Below are 24,100 nucleotides of genomic sequence, written 5' to 3'. Positions count from 1 at the left end.
AGTTGAAAAAAAAAGAGAGCAATAACCTGGCCGCCCCCTTCACTTATTATTTATAGTAAAAATAATAGAATAGTACAAAGACAACTATGCCCTTATAGGGCGGCAAAACATAAAACAACATATATAACACTCAAAAACATAATAAAATTTGGACTCACATAACTACTGTGGTCCCCACCTCCTATATAACAACTAACATAAAATATCTACTCAGAAAAACATCATAAAATTGATTAATCTTCAACACTCCCCCTCAAGTTGGGAGTAAATGTCACACATTCCCAACTTGCGTAGATCATGTTCAAGCTTGTTCTTTGCCACCCCTTTAGTGAGAACATCAGCCAGCTGCAACTCTGAAGAGACATAAGGCAAACAAACTTCTCCGGTTGTTACCCTTTCTCTTATAAAGTGTCTATCAACTTCAATGTGTTTTGTCCTATCATGTTGAATTGGATTGTGGGCAATATTGATTGTAGCCTGATTGTCACAGTATAACATCATAGGTTGCTTTGCTTTCACCCCAATCTCACTCAAAAGGGATCTAACCCAAATAAGTTATGAGACACTATGAGCCATGGATCTATACTCAGCTTTTGCACTTGACCTTGCCACAACCACTTGCTTCTTACTCTTCCAGGAGATCAAGTTTCCACCTACAAAGGTACACACTCTTGATGTAGAGCTCCTGTCATCTAAGCATCCTGCCCAGTTTGCATCTGTACAGGATTCTAGCTTCAGATTCTCATGATTTGAGAAAAGAATGCCTCTGCCAGGGTGCTTTTTCAGATATGCAAGTATTTTCTCAATAGCTTCCCTGTACTGAACCCGAGGTGCATGCATGTACTGACTCACAACACTAACAACATAAGAAATATTTGGTCGTGTCATACACAAATACAACAGTCGGCCCACCATTCTTTGATATCTCCCCACATCCTTTACCAACTCACTATCCACACCCATTAATTATGTGATTTGGATCAATAGGAGTGTCTGCTGGTTTGGTCCCCGGCTTCCCAGTTTCCCGCAATAGGTCAAGTACATACTTTCTTTGTGGAATGAAGATCCCATGCTTGGATCTTGCAACTTCAATCCCCAAGAAGTATTTGAGCTCACCAAGATCTTTGATCTCAAATTCTTGTTGCAATGATTTTTTGAGATCATCAATCTCCTCCAGATCATTTCCTGTCACCACTATATCATCCACATACACAATCGGAATTGACACCAGAGCATCTCTCATCTTCACAAAGAGGGTGTGATCAGACTGTGTTTGTGTATATCCAAAATGGATGAGTGCCCCTCTGAACTTGTCAAACCAGGCCCTAAGTGACTGTTTTAGTCCATATAAAGATTTTCTGAGTCTGCACACCTTTCCTTTACCAACATTTTCATAAAAGCCTGCTGGAATATCCATATATACCTCCTCCTGTAAATCACCATTGAGGAAGGCATTTTTGACATCAAGCTGGAACAAGGGCCATGAATAGGTGGCTGCTAGAGATAAAATGATACAAACTGAACTCATCTTAGCTACTGGTGCAAAGGTTTCCAAGTAATCAACACCATAGGTCTAAGTATACCCTTTTGCTACCAACCTTGTCTTGTACCTCTCTATCTTGTTATCGACCTTATACTTTACTGTGAATACCCATCTACATCCGATTGTCTCCTTGTCTGGGGGGAGATCAACTATTTCCTAAGTTTGGTTTTTGACCAAATCATCCATCTCATCTTGTATGGCTGTTTTCCACTCAGGTTTGGAGAGTGCCTCAGTAACATTCCTAGGTATAGACATAGAATCTAGGGAAGAAAGAAAAGCATGGTAGGAGGGTGATAAGGCACTGTAGGAAAGATAGTGTGAAATGCAATGGGGTGTACACTTTCTCTTCCCCTTACGAATTGCAATGGGAAGATCAAGATCAGTGGGATCAGCTGCAACAATCGTGTTAGGAACAAGAACATTATCATTAGAAAATATAACATGCTCAGGCTCAAGAGGAATACCTGGAACTGTATTTGCCGAATATGGAGTTTCAGAAGGACTGATAGAGAGTGGTGTGGGTTGAGGATGTGTGGAGTCAACCATCATCTGCCGGCGCTGATATTTTTGTGAGGCTGCCTGTAGAGGCTCAGGTAATGAAACTGGAGGTGCAGGTGCTGGTTGAACTGATGCAGGTGTTAGCTGAACTGATGGAGGTGCTGGCTGAACTGATGGAGGCACCAAAGAAACAGGAAGAGGAACAGATTGTGAGTTCTCCTCCCCAAAACTCTCTCCATGAGGAGAACCACTCGAGAAGAAGAAGGTGGATTCAAAGAAGGTAACATCCATATTGACAAATCTGCTCCTCGACACTAGGTCATAATAGCAATACCCCTTTTGGTTCTGAGCATACCCAAGAAAAACACATTTCTTGGCCTTAGGATCCAATTTCTTGCGATGAGGGCCAAGAATGTGAACAAAGGAAACACAGCAAAAAACCCTCACAGGTATATGAAATATCTCCCCATCTGGAAAAAGAAGACTAAATGGCACCTTAAACCCCAAAGCCTGTGAATGAACATGGTTAATCAAATGCACAACTGTAAAAACTGCATAGGAACTGAAACACACACCATAAGACTCCTTGCCACCTCCATAATGTGTCTGTTTTTCCTCTCAACAATTCCATTATGTTGCGGTGTATATGCACAACTGCTCTGATGAACTACACCATGTTCTAAGAGATACGTTGTCAGGTCCTTCTCTAAGTACTCTCTAGCATTATCTGATCTAAAAGCCTTAGTTCTCACTCCAAATTGTGTGAGAACCATCTGGTGGAACTATCGTACCAAGTTAGGAACCTCATCACGTGATCTCATCAAATATATCCAAGAATATCGTGTATAGTCATCCACAAACAAGAGAAAGTAACGGAATCCTCCCATGGAAGGGATATTATATGGCCCCTATACATCAGTGTGAACAATATTAAAAGCAGAAGTACTTTTATTACTTGGTTTAAAAGATTGTCTACAATGCTTTTCTAACTGACAACTCTCACACTCCAAAGTAGATAACTGAACAGACTCAAACAACTTTGGGAAAAGACATTTCAAAGAACTAAAAGAAAGATGTCCCAAGCGATTGTATCAAAGCATAATCTGGTTCACTAACTCTGACCCACTACTACTGCTGCTGCTAACATGATGGCCCTGATGTCTCGGAATCTCATCCAGAAGGTAGACTCCATTCACCTCATGACCACTTCCAATCATCTTCTTTGACTCCAGATCTTGCAAAACACAATTACCAAGAAGAAAGGTCACAGAACAATTCAATTTTTTTGTCAAAGAACTAACAGACAATAGGTTGGTATGAAGTCTAGGGACATGTAAAACAGAAGACAGAGTTATATCATTGGTCACTCTAACTGTCCCCCTCCCAGCAATGGGCATATGTGAACCATCTGCTGTAGAGACTCTGTCTCTACTAGAGCACAACTGATAGGAACTGAAAAGGGTAGGGGCATTAGTCATGTGCTCAAATGCTCCTGAGTCTATAATCTAGGGAGGTCCCTCCTAACCTGAAGTGGATGCAAGATTTGCAGTTGCATTAACTACTTGTATGTGCGAAGGAAGTGGTGTAGTTAGCTCCTGCATTCTGCTATCCATCTGGAAGGCTAGTGCTAGGTGAATCTTTCTTACTCATAAGCTATCTAAATCTCTCCAATTCTATTCTCATTGCTACTATTGCAATGGATTCCCAATCAGTTTGGGAAAGAGGGGCCGAAGAGTTTCCTGTAGTGGCTACATTTCCATTTCCCATCTTGTTCCTTATCCGAGTAGGCATAAGATTTGGATGAAGTTTCCAACAAGTGTCCCTAGTATGCTTAGGCTTCTTGCAATAATCACACACCAAGCCCTTCTTATCTTCCTTTCTAGTCTCACTACTCCCCCTGTCTCCATTCGGCTTAGGTTTTGTTGTACCAACCATAGCCGACTGGTCAATCCCAAGCTGTTTCAGCATTACATTCCTCCTACTCTCCTCTCCAGAGACAAATGCATATGCCTGAGAGAGTGTCGCACCCTCCCTAGAAAGAATATGCTGCCTAGCAATGTCAAATTCAGGGTTCAGCCCTGCCAAGAACTCAAAAACCCTATTCCTCTCTACCAGTCTGTGATAAGTTGCTGCATCATTTACACTTTCCCAAACCACAGTTTCTAAGTGATCTATTTCCTGCCATAGGGTTTTTAGCATGGAGAAATACACAACAAGAGGTTTTTCTCCCTGTTTCATACTTATCCCCTGATTTCTTAACTGATAGGCTCTGGCTTCATTTTGCTTCTGAGAGTAGGTTTCGGTCACTCCATCCCAAATCTCCATAGCAGTATTAGCCCATAGGAAATTTTTTGCAATATGAGGTAACATAGAATTACATAGCCAGGACATTACCATGTAATTCTCCTGCACCCATCGGGAAGAGTCTGTATCAGGTTTCTTCTCCTCCCCAGTGAGATACCCTAATTTTCCACGGGCACCAATACCATCTTAGCTGATTGTGCCCACTCCAAATAATTTGTACCATCAAGTTTTACTATAGTAATGATCCCAGACCCAAAAATATCACTACTACCTCCAACATTCAGTCCCACAGTACCGGTAGATTTCATCTCGGTATTCCAACTCTCCATCTTAATTCAAACAGTTCAACAGTAAGAAAAAATAGATTGGAGACCTTCAAAAAATAAATTAATATCACACACACATAAACCAACCCTTCCGGAAGAAGAAAGCCCTAGCTGGAGAGAAATCTCTCTCCTCCCCACGCCTCCCAACAGAGAGAAGAGTGAATCGATCACTCCAGGAGGCTCAGAAAATTCTTGAAACCAAACTACCCCCTTCAGAAAATCAAAAGAAAACTAACAATACCTAGGTGCCCAAGATCAGATAAAAAACAAAGAGTCCAACTTTTTTGGGACTCTTCCCTATACTCCAGTTCTTCCTGATTTTGATGCCGAACAGTAGATCACTTTCCTGATGACTAGATCCCACCAAAAAATCCAAGAACTGGGCAATCTATAGCAGATCGATCAGCCCTTTACTACTTCATGCACTCGGCTGATCTAGGGCTGCATGAGAATGCTTCAAGAAACCCTAGCCGATGCTCTGATACCAAGTAGAAATCTGCTGAATTAAAAAATATGAAAGAAAAGTAGTTTCTTGAAGAGAGAAGGAAGAGAGTAGGAGGAGAAGAGAGAAGTTGAAAGAAAAGAGAGCAAGAACCTGGCTGCCCCCTTCACTTATTATTTATACTAAAAATAATAGAACAGTACAAAGACAACTATGCCCTTATAGGGCGGCAAAACATAAAACAGCATATATAATACTCAAAAACATAACAAAATTTGGACTCACATAACTACTGTGGCCCCCCTCCTATCTAACAACTAACATAAAACATCTACTCAGAAAAACATCATAAAACTGATTAATCTTCAACACTTGTAATTATAATATTGCCATTGGTATACCCCCCGTACAAAAAGCATACAATGCCCCACCCAAGACATACATGATGACACTTGGATGGTGTGCTGATGGCGCTGTTGGTGAGATGGACCGTCATAAAGTGGTAATTTCTTTAATCATTTATGCTTCTTCACTAGACAAACCAACTAGGAAACTTCCCTGGTTTGAAGATGCTAAAATTACTGAGAAAATAGGTAAAGCAACAAGCTTCATGTGCTGAAGCAGCAAGCTTCTTATCTTCTTTTCTCATTGTATAAAGAACATAGGTATAATAAGTTGGTCCAATCCCAGCTGAAAGGGGAAGGTGGTAGAACCTATCTGAAATGGTTGAATTTTTCAAATTTATTTTTACAACCAAACTTTAAAATTATAGTGGGTTCTACATCATCTTAAAAAAAATCCTTGTTTTCTGAGCAACCAAATGATGCTTATTATGAATTACCTTTATTTTCTGCCATTTTCTTTGTAGCCAATGCTGCTAAAATGTCTTTTTACATTACTTCCTAATTTATTTATTTGCTTACATTTTTGGATAGGTGTGGTGCTAAACAATCTGGTGATCTAGGTTCGTCAAGTGCAGCACTGGATGGAATACTTGGTTTTGGACAATCAAATGCATCCATGATTTCTCAGCTTGCTTCAGCTGGAAAAATGAGAAAGATGTTTGCTCACTGCTTAGATAATGTAAATGGAGGTGGGATCTTTGCAATCGGACATGTTGTGCAGCCAAAAGTTAAAACAACTCCAATGGTACCCAATCGGTAAGTAATGATGTTTTAATGTGTGAACTAAATTATAATTTCATGTTAAAAGATCCTTATTTGCATTTTAGATAGCTATGTTTCAAGTTCTTCAAAAGGATACGGTTTATTCTCATTGACATCATAATTTTTCTTGAAATCAATAACGTTTGGGTGGAAATGCCTGATGTCATTTAGAAATGATTGTGATTGATTTAACTAAATAGACAATGCCAAACATTTTTATCCAATAAAGGTATATTAGTAGATGATGGGAAATGTGTTAGCAATTCAATTACTCTTGCCAATAATTCAAAATCTAATGATAGGCAGCAGATATCAGCATAGACCAAAAAGAGTGGTGGATCCAAGTTTGGTTTGTTGTCTGCTAGAAAAAGGAAAATACTTGACCATGCATCACACAAATGACTGCTGGTATGTATCTTATTTTACTAGGATTTGTTTGTGTCTTAGGTTGCTTCTTATTTAGGATGTGGGTTATATTTCTTTGTTTGAGTCGTGTTTCTTCTTTGTATTGTTGGATTTTTCCCATTCAAAGTCTTTTTTCTGTCTGTGTTAAGGGTGAGAGAGAAGGCTAGAATTTAGGGTTCTCATATATTCATCTATTTTCACAATTAGTGGAATTATAGGGTTCTCTTCCTTGTGGATGCAGGCTATCAAGTCAACTCATGTTTAAGTCTCTTTTCTTTTGTGTTCTTAGAAAATTATAACTTGGTCATTGCGATTGGTGTATGGAGCATTGTGAATTCTGAGATGTTCAGTGCTCAAGTTTCTTTGTAATCTGGATTTTTTTTGGGATAGTTGTTTTTATGTTCTGTGGTACTTGGTCATTGTTTTCTGGTTAATAGGTCATTGCCCTCTTAAGTCATTATATTATTTTGAAACTCTTCAACATTATTTTCTTTTTTGTTACCAATACCTTGCACAAAGCTAAAGACACTGTCACATCCAAATAGTTTATCACATATTTTGTGATTAAGAAATAAAATGTTGTTCTGTTGATTTATGCTGACAGATTCATATATCTGTGGATCGAAGCATGTGGATATGACATTGAGAGGAATACCTTTCTTGTTTTTTCTTTTGATAATCAACCACCAGTATAATGATACTGGTTTTAAAAATTTCAAAATGCAATATCAGAGTGGAAGTGTGGAATTTTGTCATCCTTAAGCAATGGAGAGACTGAAAACTGAATATAAGAAATTGGGATGTTTATTTTGAAATGTTCCTGAAGATCCTGAATAGTGGAACATTGACTTTTCCAGATGCTGAATATGACTATGTCAGTCCATCTGGTGATCTCTTTCTAAGAGTGTGTAAGAAGTCCTCTAATTATGTTGATAGTTTTGGTTCATGTTTCAAATATAAAATTTAGTGTGGGTTCAGCGGTCCAACTACATTCTATCTGCAACATCTAGATAGAATGTAGCAGATTATTGTTACTGTCCAAATTTAAGTGTTTGGTAATTTATCAAAAAAAAGTGTTTGGTAACAAACTAGAGAGGATAGAAGTCTGAGAATGTTTAATTGGTGAAGAAAAACTCTCTCGACCTAGTTGTCTACTGCTATATACTTCTAATTACAAGAGACTAAAATTTCTTTCCTGCCCTGTTTAAGTTACATTACATTATAGCCAACTCTACTCATAAGTACATATAAAGACTAAAATACCCTGCTTTCCTGATGTTTCCCATTAAATAAAAAACTTCAACACTCCTCAAGCTTGTTACAAATTGTTGACAGTCTTAGTTTTTTTAGTTTTATTATTATTTTCTGGTTTTTTCATTGTTTGTGTTGGCAGGGGTGTTTCTATAATTTTCTCTGTACTCTTTCTTGATTAGATTGACTTCAACTTTATTCTATTTTTGTTTTTTTTGGAGATTCTTTTAGATATTTTAAAGAAGATTAGACTATTCTTAGGCAAGAAAGTGCAATCTATCCTACCTGTACTCTAACCCTTAGTAAACAGGTCAACTAGTTCATACTTGATATAAAATTATAGATATATCTCCGTAAAGGATCTTTTCTGTCACAAAACGGCAATCCAATCATTATGATTTTGAGATTGGATCAATATGTAAATCTGCCCAATAATTGAAAAACAATTATATGGGTGCTGTAATAGGAATGCCGATTTCTTGAAATAGATGCTTCAGGCACATCAACTCACAAGTGGAATGGGCCATGCCTCTATTCTTGCCTTTTGCATTGATTTTCATAACTGCATTTTGTTTCTTGCTCTTTCAAGTAACTAAGTTACCTGTCAAGAACATATGATACCAAGTGGTTCAGGGGTTTTAATTTTGCTGGAAGTTTTCTGGAAGTTGTGTCACCCTTTTCTTGTTTCTTTCTTGTTTTTGTTGTATTTGGCTTGTGTTGCTCCGGGTGCTGTCTCAACACCTGCTGCCATCTGTAATCAGTTTTTTTTAATGATTTTTTATTTTTATCCTTCAAGAAAAAAGAACATATGATACCAAGTGGTGGACCTTCTATTAGAAGATCCAACCCAATCGATATTTGTATAACTATATCCTTTTAGATGTAAAAGTCAACCATCCTTATACTGATAAAAAAAAGTCAACCATCCTTATATAGCAGTTTATGCCCCAATGCACCTTTGGGATATTGTAACACTCTTGTAACTCATTTTCATAGTTGTCAAGGCGATGCCTAGGCAGGCACCCTTGGAGGCTCGCCTCACTTTATTGCTAAGCAGTTTTGTATATTGTGTTATAAAATACTTTTATATTCTTAATTTTTTGAGATTATAATTGTAAAATAGACTATATTTTTTTGATAATTTGAAAATAAACATTATTAAACTAAAATATTCATTTTGTGTGTTTAATTGTTTATATACTAATTTCTTTTTATTATTTTCTTATTTGTTAGGGTTTAATCAACACAAACATTGCTAACCTGAACCAATAAGTAAGGAAGAACTTAAAATCTTGTCTAATCAACACATTTTCTTATTCCACTTCTTCTTCTTCTTCCACCTTTTCTTTTTTTTTTCTTTTCCACTTAAAATTTTGTCTAATCAACACTTTTTCTTCTCATGAATATGTTGATTTTCTATACTTTAACATGAAGTTTATACTTTTCTTATGAAAATTATGGATAGTTATTAAGGAAATATGGATAGTTAGAAATAAGCCCAAAACAAAGAATCCCTATTCACCCCTTGCTTAGCTAGCCCATCAGGGAAGGAATTTGCAGTTCTTTTCACCCAGCTGTACTTTATCTCAACATCCTTTGCCAACCAGTTGAACTTTTTCCTCTCATTGCTGTATTTCCACATTCCTGTCTTATCTTCCTTTAACCAATTTACCACTACCTCCGAATCACCTTCAATAATCAATCTCCTAATATTCAATTCTCTTGCCCTTTGAATCCCTTCCAAGGCTGCTAAAATGTCAGCCCCAAGAGAATCACCCTCGCCAATCGGGCCAGAGAAAAGGGCTAAGGCATTCCCTTCCTCATTTCTGAAAATCCCTCCAATACCTGACAGCCCTAGATTCTCCATGCTACTGCCATCAAAATTCAGCTTTATACAACCACCAGGAGGGGGAATCCATGGACTTATGACCCTTTTAACCTGGGAAGAACTTGCAATTTCTTTCCATCTTCTCAACAAATCATCCATGGTAAAGTTTGAAAACAGGTCCAGGGATTTCAGCCAATGTGCTACCCATATGTGGATCAACTCTGTTAAGTTCTCAGCATTCCTATCCTTATCTAAAAATAATCTGGAGTTTCTTTCTTCCCACAAAGACCAACACACAGCTGCCCTTATACTCTTCCACATTATCCTTTCTCTTTTTATTGGTCAGCTGAAGAAAGATGGAGAGAACATACTCTGTACATTCAAAGGAGGGTTCCAACTACACCCAAAAAGGGATAAAGCCCAATCGCAAACAATTTTTGCATAATGGCAAGACACTAATAAGTGGTACCCATTCTCTCCATCTGCTTTGCAAAGAATACACCTATGCAGGGATAAACAAGTCTTGGGTCTTTTTTTATGGAGAAGATCAAAAGTGTTAATTCTTTCCAGGAAAGATTCCCAACAAAAAGCTCCCAACCCGAGGAGGGATAAGTTTGCACCATATGTCTTTTATAGCGAAAGACATGCCAAGGGAAGTAGGTTGTCGAGTTAGGTTTTTAAAGAAAGAAGCACAAGAGTAAGAGCTCGAAGGGGAGGGGGTCCAAATTCTACAATCTTCCTTTTGGGAGTCTAGAAAAACATTTTCAAGCAATGCCAAAAGGGACATAGTGTTTTCTTTGTGTCCCAAACCGCCCTTCTCAAGTTCAAATTCCACCCATAACCAAAGGTTGCATCTGAGGGGACTAAAAAGGATGAAATGGGAATATACTTTAGATCAGAGAGAGCACATAGAGAGGCGAACTGGATCAGCAAAGGAGAGTTCCCTACCCAAGTTTGTTCCTAGAATTTGATAAGGTTGCCTGAGTTCAAGACATACATGGTCCATTGGGAGAAAACTGGAAGAAGGTTATGGATGGCTTTCCAAGGAGATGTGCTTGTAGTCCTTGCCATGATTCCATTATCCCACCCATTGTCCTCCATCCCATGAATGCTAGCCATTATTTTTGCCCCTTTCTAAAGGAAATCTCCATAACCACTTCCCCAATAATGCCAAATTCCTTTTCCTAATATTCCCAATCCCCAATCCTCCTTGTTTCTTGCTTCTTGTTACCACCTCCCATCCCACCCTATGGTCCCTCCTTTCCTCTCCTGGCTTCCACAGAAAATCCCTCAACTTTTCCAACCTATTAGCTACTTGAGAGGGAATCTTAAACATTGACAGAAAGTAAACTAGTAGATTAGTTAGGGTTGCCCTAATCAGTGTGATCCTCCCCCCTAAGGAGAGATAGTTCTTCTTTCAGGAAGTGGGCCTTTTCTCAAATCTCTCCACCACTGGGTCCCAAAACCTACCCTTCCTGGGGTTGTCACCTAGGGGTAAGCCCAAGTAACTCATTGGCCAATCTGAGGTTGTGCATCCCATAATATCTACACACTCCCTAACTTCCCTTTCCTCCATGTTTACTCCCACTAAACAACTTTTCTAATTCACCTTAAGATTGAACATTTGCTCAAAGAGTTGTATAACCAGTTTTAGGCTCTGTATCCAACTCATATTCCCACCTTCACAGAACAATATTCTATCGTCTACAAATTGCAAGTGTGTGAGTGGTATCTCCTCCCTTCCTATTCCCCACCCCCTTAACAAATTTCTTGAATCAGTTGTATGAATAAGTCTCCCTAAAACATTTTCTATCAATATGTACAAGAAGGGAGAAAGTGGATCTCCTTGTCTTATCCCTCTCAATGCTGGGAAAAAATCTATCACCGTCCCATTTACCAACACCGAGTAATGACAACTCCTCAAACACCCATTTACACCATCTATCCCCAAAACCAAAGTTACTCATCACTTGCAACAAGAAAGATGAATCCACCAAGTCAAGCCTTTTCTAGATCTAGTTTACAAACCACTCATTTTTCTTTGATTTCTTAAAGGCCTCTACACTCTCATTTGCAATTAGGATTTGGTATGAAATCTGTCTTCCCTTCACAAAGGCTCCCTGGTTAGGTTCAACTATAGTGGGGAGAACTTGCTTAATCCTGAGAGACAACACTTTTGCAATTTTTTTGTACAGACTGCTGACCAAGCTGATTGGTTTGAAGTCTTTTGGATGTATGGCATCTCTCTTCTTTGGTACCAAAGCAATGAAGGTGGAATTCAGCCCTGGGTTAATTACCCCCCTACTAAGGAACTCTTCAAATACTAATATTAGATCCTTCTCCAAGATTTCCCAACAGTCCTGATAGAATGCCATTGTGAACCCATCTAGACTTGGAGCCTTCGTTCTATCCATTGAAAACATTGCCTCCTTTATTTCCTCAACTTCAAACTTTCTTTCTAACCACTCCCTGTAATCTGACCCCAGATTTGGCCACTCCAATCCCTCTAACCACACCCTCTCATTAGTGGCCTTCTAAATATAGATTTGAAATGGTCTACAAAGGCGCTTGCTATTTCTGTCGGATTTGAAATAGTTGATCGGTTGATCCCTCAACTTCCAGTTTGGATATAAAATTCTTCCTTCTTCTCCCATTTGCCATACTATGGAAGAACCTAGTATTTCCATCCCCCTCCAACAACCATTTGCAATGGGATTTTTGCCTCCAACTAATTTCCTCCTTGTGCGAGTGATTCTCCAATTGTTTCCTCAAGACCCATCTTCGCTCCTTGTCCCTTTCTCCGAAAGAACCTCTCTCTTCCTTTAGGTCCAACTCCTCAATCTTCTCAACTAATGTTTTCTTTCTTCTAGTTTGCCAAACTCCAATCGGTTCCACTCTTTAATCCTAAGTTTCAAGTATTGGATTTTCTTATGAAATTTCATTCCTTCCCAATCCACTAGGGGGTTACATTGCTCTCACCATTCTTTGACCTTCTTGATAAAGCCCAGATGGGTTAGCCACATGTTCTCAAATCTAAAGGGAGCAAGCCTATCACTCCTTAAAACTTCCTTACAAATCATTATGGGCCAATGATCGGAAGTGAGTCTAGGGAGTGTTCTAGAGTTAATATTTCCCCCCAATGTTCTTCCCAATCAGTCAAGAAGAGGAACGTATCCAACTTAGAGCAGATTGGGTTCGACTGAAGATTGGACCAGGTGAAGTTATTGTGCAAGAGGGGGATCTCTTTAAGCTCAAAAGCTTCCACAAATTGATTAGATTTTCTCATGCTTGTGGTCACCCTTTGCCTAGGGTTATTGGTTTCTTCTAAGAACCTCATTGTAATAAAATCCCCTCCCACACACCATGGTCCTTCCCATAAGCCTCTGATATCTCCCAGTTCTTCCCACATCTTCTTTCTCTCCCTGTAATCATTGGGGCCATATACATTGGTTAGCACCTGTTAAGATGTGTCGAATAGGGGTAGTTTAGTCTTCTTCTGTTTATTAAGTAACTTGCTTATGTGGCTGTGTTATTAGAGTTACTCTGCCCCACACTTAAGTAAGGGCATTTCTGTCTTTGTAAACATGATTAGAAGCTAATATAGATTAAGGGGGTCGACTGAATGGGTTAACCATCAGATTTTCGACTGACCCCTCTTCTTCTCTTCCTCTTCTTCTTCTTCTTCTTCTTCTTCTTCTTCTTCTTCTTCTTCTTCCTGTTCGGACTACTGTAGCAGCAGTCGAAATATGGTATCAGAGCAAGGTTCCTGATCTAAGTCAGTTGGTAAAGCACCTCAGTGTTGTTCGTGACTCTTCACTTTCGTTTCTGGTCAGTCGATGGAGAGGATTGGTTCGCCCTAGGTCAGAAACATTACAGCTTGTCTCTCTGCTGCACATAACTCTCTTCAACAAGGAAAGTAACTTCAGCAGTGAATGGTTGATTGATATTCTCAAAGGAAGGTCGGTTCTCTCTTCTTCTAGTGTTACTTATATTTCTGGGTAGAAACCCTACAAGAAGCTGTTAGTATTGAGTAGAACCTAGAGAACTAGGTTCATTGTTGCCCTAGGTAGGGCTGTGTGTGCAGTAGCCGAATGGTGTAGGGCTGCTGTGAGTTGTTGAGTGGCTGTGTGTGCAGTAGCCGAATGGTGTAGGGCTGCTGTAAGTTGTTGAATAGCTGTGTGTGCAGTAGCCGAATGGTGTTAGGGCTGCTGTAAGTGGCTGAGTGGTGTAAGGTAGAATGCAGTGAACTTGCCGAACTCCTTGTGGTTGTGTAATGCCCTCTTAAGTGTGTTGAACAAGTCTGAACTGGGTGCAGCAGATTTGGCTGTGTTGTGGTGCTTGAGTGGTTGTAAGAGGGCCTCTACTTGTGATTAATGAATGGTAAACTGATTCTTATGTGGGACGTAAGTGTGTGAAGTCAGCAGTAGTGTGAATAAGAACAAGTGTGTGCTTCCACTGTGGTGTTTAGAGACTGCAATAGGTGCTGAAATATCAAACTGTGAACAACATCAATCAGCTTGTAGCTGAGAAGTAAAGTTAGAGACAACTGTGAAAGAGTACAATGGCAGCAATAGGAGATGGCTACAATGATCAGAAACCTAGTGTAGTAATTTCCTCCGACTACCTAGGGGTACAAATGACCTCAATTAAGCTAAATGGAGAGAACTATGTTCCATGGGCTAAATCAGTGGAAGTTTTTCTCAAGGCAAAGAAGAAAGTAAAGCATGTAAGAGATGAGAAGCCACCGGTTGACTCTCCAAGGTTTGATGATTGGGAACAAGAAGATGCTCAAATCGTGACTTGGCTGTGGAATAGTATGGAACCCAAAATCAGTGCCAACTTCATGTTCCTTGATACGGCTAAGGATATATGGGAGCATGCTAAGAAGCTATATTCTGGACAAGACAACTCAACAAGAGTATATCAGCTGTATCAGGAGTACTTTGATCTACAACAAGGAACCAAAACACTAGAAGAGTACTATGCCTGCATGAAGAATATAAGGAATGAACTCAATGTCTATCATCCCCTTACTTCAGATATTCAAGTTCAGCAACAGCAAAAGGAGCAACTTGATGTTACAAGATTTTTAGTGGGGCTGAAGTCAGAATATGAACCAATTAGAGCTCAAATATTGGGGGGTTCTACTCTTCCATCACTTGAGGAAGTATTCTCAAGACTTCGTAGAATTTCTTTGGGCCAGACAGAGAACCCCACACAGTATGATAGATCAGCACTTGTGACAGCTAGAGGTGGTGGACATAGTACAAGAGGGGGAGGTCATTCCAGAGGGGGCCGTGGCAATTCCATGATTGGTCGGGGTGGCCGTGATTCAGGGGGAGGCCGTGGTAGAGGAAAAAATAATTCTACAAGGAAATGTACTCATTGTGGTAGGGATGGACACACAGTGAATTTCTGTTATGACCTACATGGCCCTCCCTCTAAATGGGCTAATCATGCTGTAGCAGGCGAGGTTGCTATTAGTGACAATAAACTGGCAGACCGAACACCTCCCACATCTACATCTACTTCTGGGAGGGAGATGGTGAGTGTTCCGCGTGATGAGTATGAACGGTTCCTTCAAACTACTTCACAGCATACCACTGCCACATATGCCCAATCAGGTATTGCTTGCATGTCATCTAAAACTCCTTCCTGGATTATTGACTCTGGAGCCTCAGATCATATGACCGGGACTCCAGGTGTGTTCTCTTCTCTTTCTGAAACCTCCACATCACAAACTGTTACACTTGCCAATGGGTCCTCATCTCCCATTTGTGGTGTTGGTAATGTTGACTTGGTTTCTGTCCCCTTATCATCTGTTTTATATGTATCTAAGTTTCCATTCAATCTTATGTCTGTTAGTAAAATAACCAAAGCTCTTAACTGTTCTGTTACCTTCTTTCCTACCATTTGTGTTTTTCAGGATCTCAAGACGGGGAAGAAGATTGGTGGGGGGCATGAAGCTGGTGGATTGTATTACCTTGACGGCGGTGGATCTTCAATTGCACTTCAGACCTCCCTTACTCCTCTACAATGGCATTGTCGACTGGGACATCCATCTCTCAAGGTTCTCAAGATGTTGGTTCCATCATTGAGTCAGTTGTCAGTTTTACAATGTGAGTCATGTCAGTTTGGTAAACACCGTCGTGTGTCCTTTAGTCCGAGAGTTGAGAGTCGCATGTTGAGTCTTTTTTCTTTGGTTCATTCAGATGTTTGGGGTCCAATCAAAATTGAGTCTTACAATGGGTACAAGTATTTTGTCTCCTTTATTGATGATTGTTCAAGAATGACATGGATTTACTTAATGAAAGAAAGAAGTGAATTATTTTCCATTTTTCAAAAATTTCATGCTGAAATACGTACACAATTTGGTGTTCCAATCAAAGTTCTCCGTTCAGATAATGGTCGTGAATATTTTCTTACTGCATTTCAACAGTATTTAGAACAGCATGGCATTATTCATCAGACATCATGTGCTTTCACCCCTCAACAAAATGGGGTGGCTGAACGGAAGAATCGTTATCTTCTTGAAATTGCTCGGTCTATGCTTCACCACATGAATGTTCCTAAACGGTTTTGGAGTGATGCTGTACTCACTGCATGTTTTCTCATTAATCGGATACCCTCTTTTATTCTTCATGGTCGGTCACCCTTCTCCATCTTGTTTCCCACTTTATCTCTGTTTCCATTAACTCCTCGTGTCTTTGGTTGTGTGTGCTTTGTTCATAATCTGAGTCCTGGAATAGACAAGCTAGATGCACGCTCAATTAAATGTGTCTTCCTTGGCTACTCTCGGACTCAAAAAGGGTACAAGTGTTATAATCCCATTGCCCGAAAGTGCTATGTCTGCCCTGATGTCACCTTTTTTGAGTTTGTTCCCTTCTTCTCCCGTCCTGAAGCACCCTTGTCCTCACCCTTACCTCCTCTTCCTCTTCCTGTCAATGATTCAGTTCCAGAGGTTGTTGTTGGAGTAGACTCATCTCCTCATCCAGTGCAGGTCTCCACTGAACGACCACCGATCCGACAAGTGTATACACGTCGAACGACACCGGCCCCTCCTCCTACTTCTACCTCGTCTGCGGATCCTCTCATGGCTCCTATTGCTGAACCTTCAGATCTTGACCTACCCATTGCCTTACGGAAAGGTAAACGTAGTTCTACACTCCATCCCATTTCCAATTTTGTTTCATTATCTCGTCTTTCTACCTCACATCGCCAGTTTGTTTCACTTTTGTCTTCTATTTCCATACCTAACATTGTTCAAGAAGCTCTTAGTTCACCTGGATGGCGGCGGGCAATGGAGGAGGAACTTTCTGCTCTTCAACATACTCAAACGTGGGAACTCACTACTCTCCCACTTGGGAAGCATGCTGTGGGCTGTAAATGGGTGTATACTGTGAAATACTTGCCAGATGGTAGTGTGGAGCGTCTGAAGGCCAGACTTGTTGCTAAAGGTTACTCACAGTCGTATGGTGTGGACTATATGGAGACATTCTCTCCGGTGGCTAAAATTGGTTCCGTTCGTGTTCTAATTTCTTTGGCAGTTATGTATGATTGGCCTCTCCTTCAACTTGACATAAAGAATGCCTTCCTTCATGGTGATCTAGAGGAGGAGGTATATATGGAGCAACCACCTGGGTTTGTTGCTCAGGGGGAGGGTGGTAAGGTGTGCAAGCTGAAGAAAGCAATTTATGGGTTGAAGCAATCTCCACGTGCTTGGTTTGGGAAGTTCAGTGAAGTGGTGAAGAGTTTTGGAATGAAGCAATGCCAGGTTGATCACTCCGTGTTCAGCTATGACTCAGAAGCTGGGAAGATTTTATTAGTGGTCTATGTGGATGATAGTCATCACTGGTAGTGATAAATTGGGGATTGGCAAACTAAAGGCATTTCTGCAAAATCATTTTCAAACAAAGGACCTTGGAACATTAAAGTATTTCTTGGGAATTGAGGTTGCCAGGTCAAAACAAGGTGTGAATCTGTGTCAAAGGAAATATGTCCTTGATCTATTGGAAGAAACAGGACTGTTAGGTGCAAAACCGGCTAAGACCCCTATGGAACCAAATGTTAAGTTGAGCAGTGATACAGGAGAAGTATTTGAAGATCCTGGAAGGTATAGATGACTAGTGGGAAAGCTGAACTATCTGACTATCACGAGACCCGACATCTCCTTTGCAGTCAGTGTGGTGAGCCAATTCATGCAGAACCCTCGTATACCTCACTGGGATGCAGTCCTTAGAATTGTGAGGTATCTGAAAGGAGCTCCAGGCCGTGGGCTATTGTATAAACCAGGAGGAAAACTTGAAGTAGTTGGGTATACAGATGCAGACTGGGTAGGCTCAGTGAGTGACAGAAGATCTACTACAGGCTATTGCACATTTCTGGGAGGAAACCTTGTGACATGGAAGAGTAAAAAGCAGACGGTTGTAGCCAGAAGCAGTGCTGAAGCCGAATATAGGGCCATGGCTCACACTACCTGTGAATTAGTGTGGCCGAGGAATCTTCTACAAGAAATTGGGTTTCACATGGATAAATCTATGAAATTGTACTGTGACAACCAAGCTGCACTCCATATCTCTTCCAATCCTGTCTTTCATGAGAGAACAAAGCACATAGAGGTTGATTGCCACTTTGTGAGAGAGAAGGTTCTTGCCGGAGAGATAAATACAGAACATGTGAGCTCCAATGACCAGTGGGCAGACTTGTTTACAAAAGCTCTAAGCTCAGGGAAAGTGAACTATCTATGTAACAAGCTGGGATTATATGACATATATTCTCCAGCTTGAGGGGGAGTGTTAAGATGTGTCGAATAGGGGTAGTTTAGTCTTCTTCTGTTTATTAAGTAACTTGCTTATGTGGCTGTGTTATTAGAGTTACTCTGCCCCACAGTTAAGTAAGGGCATTTCTGTCTTTGTAAACATGATTAGAAGCTAATATAGATTAAGGGGGTCGACTGAATGGGTTAACCATCAGATTTTCGACTGACCCCTCTTCTTCTCTTCCTCTTCTTCTTCTTCTTCTTCTTCTTCTTCTTCTTCTTCTTCTCCTCTTCCTGTTCGGACTACTGTAGCAGCAGTCGAAATAGCACCCATTCAAACTCATCCTCCACCTGTCTAAATTTTAGAGAGACTGAATAGTTGCCTACTAATTCCTCAACCCCCTCTAGTACATCTTCTTTCCACTAAGTCACTATCCCTCCAGAAGCCCCCCAAGAAGGAGCAACCGCCCATTTAATCCTCTAGCTTTCCAAACACTTCTTACCCATCTCCTATCGAATTTCATTCGTTTGGAATCCTGAATTAATACCACATCTGGATTGGCCTTCCTTGTCACTTCTTTAATTGTTGCTCTTTTTCTTGCACTCCCCAGTCCCCTGACATTCCAACTTAATAATTTCATTTCAAACTCTTCGAATGACCCCTTCCTTCATTTGGAAACTACTTGACCCCTTCCTCCTTTCCCCTTTCATAACAAAGCTCTTGTCACCCTCTACATCTCTCTTCAGCCTCTCAACTTCGCTTAACTTCCTTTTCTTGACCTTACTTTCCTCCTTCCTTTTTTGTAAGAAAACTTTAAGGTCATTCGGATTCTGCAATTTACATCCCAACTCCCACAAATTCTGCTACGGAGTCATCTGAACTGGGATTACCTTGCTTTGTCCCCTGCTCACCTCTATTTTTTCCCCCTGCCTCTTTACCACTTCCTTCTCTTGCCCTATGTGCATCCTCTCTTTGTAAATGATTTTTTTTTTCATATTCTCCCATTGTTTTGTCAATAATCTCCTATTTTTTTTTTTAATTTCTATCCTTCTCCTCCTTTGCTTCCCTCCTACCTACCCCCCTGCAGATTCCTTGTGCATTCAAATTTAGGGGCTGCAATGTCATGGGCTTCCAACTCTTGGAAGGGAAAGGAATCTGGAACAAGAGACATTAAACACTCATCAGTATCAAAACCAGAAATGACAAGGTTGCCTGGGAGCGGCCAAGGATTGGAAGAAAAGGGCGAGGATGGTCCTTTAGTTGTCTTTCCCTGTTTTTGTGTATGTGTGCTTTCTGTCTCCTTGGGTTGGTGGGAAATCAAACCCATCACATTAGCAACATTAGAATCTTTTCCTTGACCCATTTGTCTCTCTCTCTGTAGCGTGTTCTCATTTTGCTTTTGGAGAGAAAGGTTTACTTCCCTATCAGTGTGTTGCGCAGAATGTAAGCTTGAGTGGGCCTTTTCTGTTCGGTTTTCCTCCCTAACAATCTGCATGTGTTCTGCTTCATCAGACGTGTAGGCTTTGCCCAGCAATATCGGTCTGTCCAAGTGTCCTTCCTCCTCATCATCGTGAAAGAGGACCTCCAAATCTAAGGTCCCTTTATTTTCCCCCATACCTGTGCCTGCATCGTCCTCACTTCCTAAGCTTGAACCTCCGTCTGAGCTTTCCCCGTCACTTTCCTCTACCCTGCAATCGATCCTCCCTTCGTCTTCTACCTCCCTATCTTCCAGTGGGCCCCTCGTATACCGTGGGTTTGGACGACCCGCAGACTTTTGCTTCGCACCATTTTCCTTTAAGTCTTTTCGAGTAACCCATTGAAATGAACTCCCTTGGCTTTCTCTACCTGATTCCCACTACTGCACCCCATTCTCTTCAACCTGTTCGAATTTGGACGATGATAGATAGGAATTCCTATCTATCATCACTTCTTTGTTGCTCCGACCCATGTGACTCTTTAAGTTATCACGTGGGCTGAGTTGGTTCTTATCCGGTTCACCCAACCCTTTAAACCCAATCCCTGTTGGCTCAGACTGAGTAGCTTGGCAGTTCTTAACCGGGCTTCCACTTCTTCTCGCCACCTCAGCATAAGAGACCCGACCCATCCTACTTCTTAATTCAAAAAGTTTTGAATCAATTTCCTTAATGGGGTTACTTGTCGTTTGGGTTTTCGCTTGCGACGGTCTCAATTCCCTCTTGATTTTGTCATGCGCAAAACCCCTCTCTACCATTCCTCTAGTGCCACGTGTACTCCAACCTGCCATGTCACCATCATCTTCAACCTCAGGAAGTCTTCCCCAAAGTGACGCTTCAGCTCCTGAAGCCAGCCATACTTGATACCAGATTGTGATGTTGAGCAATGAGAGGGAAGAAAACACACCTGGAGTTCCAGTCATGTGATCGGAGGCTCCAGAGTCAATAATCCAGGGATTGGGTGTGGATGCCAAACAAGCCATACCCGAGTGTGCGAAAGTAGCTGTGTTCTGCTGAGACATGGATTGGACAAACCTCTCATACTCATCACGGGGAACACTCACCATCTCCTTCCTGGGACCATCTGTAGGAGGCATCTGATTAGCTGAATGATTCTCCTGTCTAAAACTGGAACTGGTGTCAATAGTCATGGCATGATTGGCCCAGGTTGAGGGTGGACCATGCAAGTCATAGCAATAATTAATGGTATGTCCATCCATACCACAATGAGTACACCTCCTCGGACCCGAGCCACGTCCGGCCATATACCGGACCACTGCTACTACCACGGCCAGACTGAGCTCCTCTAGCTCCACCTCTAACACCACGGCCTCTCGACACTGCAAAGGCTGATCTATTTGAGACATTAGAGTTCTCAGTAGATCCAATAGAAGTCCTCTGAAGTCGAGCAAACACCTCTTCTAAAGAAGGAAGAGCTGATCCTCCTAGTATCTGGGCCCGTACTGGTTCATACTTTGATTTCAGCCCCACCAAAAATCGAGTCACATCAAGTTGTTCTCTCTGTTGTTGCTGAATCTTGACATCAGAAGTAAGGGGGTGATAAGCATTCAACTCATTACGGATGTTTCTCATATTGGCATAGTACTCCTCAAGACTTTGATTGCCTTGTTGCAGATTAAAGTATTCCTGATACAGTTGATATACCCTGGTTGTATTGTCTTGACCAGAATACAATTTCTTAGCATGGTCCCACACATCTTTGGCAATGTCAAGAAACATGAAATTTACACTAATCCTGGGTTCCATACTATTCCATAACCACGTGATAATCTGTGCATCCTATTGTTTACAGTCTTCGTACTCATGAGAATCAGTGGAGGGTTTCTCCTCTCTTATGTGTTTCACCTTCTTCTTTGCCTTCAGAAAAACTTCTACAGATTTAGCCGAAGGGACATAATTCTCCCCATTCAGTTTAATGGAGGTCATTTGAACATTCAGGTAGTCAGTAGGTATCATCACATTAGATTTGCTATCACTGAATTCTGCACACTGCTCACGACTTGATCACACTGATCACACTGGTTTTCAGCACTGATTATTGCTGAAAGTTGCACTCGTGACACCACAAACCCTACCCTACGGCTACCTGAAATCTCACCACTATATGAGCACCACTTCTCCTTCGAATCACACAAAAAACAACATAAACCCTAGCATACTACAGTCTGAAATTCCACCATACGATCTGAAACATACTTCCTATTTGATTCATAATAGAAAATATGCATAGAAATCTCTTACCTCATCACCGGAAGGACAACCACACGAGAAGAAAATCTGTCCACACAAGACACCCACTACACTACACGAATCAGCCCTACATTGATTAGGGGAGGGCTTAGAAACCACAGCAACCGACCACACAACACACAACTGGAGGCATAGAAACCCCCAAGGGAAGAGGGCGATCACTCCTTTTCAGCCCTTTCCCTGATCTCCAATCGATGGTAGAGAATTCAAGGGAAAACCCTAGATTGAGTGCGCAGAGAACAGAAATCTAGGCAGATCCGATTTGCTTAGTTAGCTCTGATACCATGTTATAATTTGGCCTGCCTTTGAATTCTGTTTGTCTGTTAGCAGTCAAGAAGAAAGAGAAAGAAAGAAGGAAGAAAGAGAGAGAGAGAAAGGGAAAAGGTCTGGTTCGAATTAGGGAAAAACATAACCCTACAATTCGGCCAGACATGCTTTTATATTATTAATATAATGGAAAAGACACAAGTGCCCTTATTTAAGTAAGAGACACTAGTTCTGACATAATACTACAGATCAGCAACCTCAATATAAGTATAAAGACAGAAATACCCCTACGCTAACAACTAGAATCAACATATTCTCCAGTGAAGTATTATAACATAAGTTGGTGACAATATTGTAGATGTGTGGAGTGGCAATGTTATTGCCTGCCTAATGTACACGATTACCACTTTGAGCCAGCTCGATATTTCATTTCAAACATGAAGTTAGATATTAGTTTCTGTTTGTATAATAGATTATTTGGTTGATCTATTATAACCATTTGCATTTTCTATGGGTTTAAATTTTTCTTAAACTCTTACTATTATGTAGTTTTGAATCTTAAGGTTTATTGGACAATTTCAGAACGTATTATTTTGTCTATAACCTTAGTTTCTTAGCTTTGTTTAATGATCTGAAACAACATAATAATTTAAAAGGTGTGCCTATGCTTCTTTTATCATTTCATAAAATATCATTCTATATCTTTGCATTATTTTACAATGTTTCCGCCATATCTTTAATTTTTACAAATATGTCCATATGATATTTCCAACATTTTTGACATGTTTCCTATATTTGGGTGACCAACATGTCCACCAACACCAACATTTTAAACCTTGATTAAGATTCATGATTTTACCTGTTTTGCCTTCTACACCAACATGTTCTCCTCATGGGCTTAGTTTCTTCTTTATCTCGATCAGGTTATATCCTGGTTTATTAAGTTCCATTCATTTATAGGTTTGTATTATTTTAGGCCACATTATAATGTCAATCTGAAGGCAATTGAGGTTGGTGGTGCTGTTCTACAACTTCCAACAGATGTATTTAATTCTGAGGAGGCAGGGACGATAATTGATAGTGGGACAACTTTGGCTTATCTTCCAGATACGGTTTACTCCGCATTGATGAATCAGGTATTAAATGTTCTTTGAGACTTTTGCAGTAATATGTAAAATTTCTCACTACATGTAATTCAATTTTTTATTAGGTAATGTCTCAACAGCCCAATCTGCAAACTCATATTGTTGAAGATCAGTTTCAATGTTTTCAGTACATAGGAAGGTATGGTATTTCAGCCTATCAAATTGCTTTATTGTGAATTTCTGTAATTTCTTTATAGAAAATGGATGGAATATTGTTTTTAAGCTATAGAATTAAATGAATTTCTTAATATATTAACGTGTAAGACAATTTAAAAAGGAAGAACATTTGCATCTAGTGCATTTTTTTTTCCTTTTTTCTTTGAAACCCAGAATGCACACATTTTATGACTGCATACATTTCTTGGATGCTATGAATTAGAACAGTCAAGCTTTTAAATGTTTTACTTTGTTATTCTGAATGGG

At 40.3% G+C, this 24,100-nt stretch overlaps 1 protein-coding gene across 1 annotated transcript in view; it reads left to right on the top strand.

The window, feature by feature from the left end:
• The window catches only part of LOC104586075 (aspartic proteinase 36-like), a 63,662-nt gene that overhangs the window by 6,641 nt on the left and 32,921 nt on the right, over positions 1–24,100 (top strand). Inside the window, exons 4-6 of the mRNA XM_010243178.3 lie at positions 6,049–6,273; positions 23,509–23,668; positions 23,743–23,816. Of these exons, the coding sequence (XP_010241480.1) occupies positions 6,049–6,273; positions 23,509–23,668; positions 23,743–23,816 (459 nt within the window). The remainder of the gene's footprint in view (positions 1–6,048; positions 6,274–23,508; positions 23,669–23,742; positions 23,817–24,100) is intronic.

The sequence above is a fragment of the Nelumbo nucifera genome, chromosome 1 (assembly GCF_055504915.1).
Source record: "Nelumbo nucifera cultivar China Antique chromosome 1, China Antique-T2T, whole genome shotgun sequence".
NCBI classification, from domain to species: Eukaryota; Viridiplantae; Streptophyta; class Magnoliopsida; order Proteales; family Nelumbonaceae; genus Nelumbo; species Nelumbo nucifera.
The sequence above is the reverse complement of the archived record's forward strand: the minus strand, read 5'-3'. Positions and strand labels throughout refer to the sequence as shown.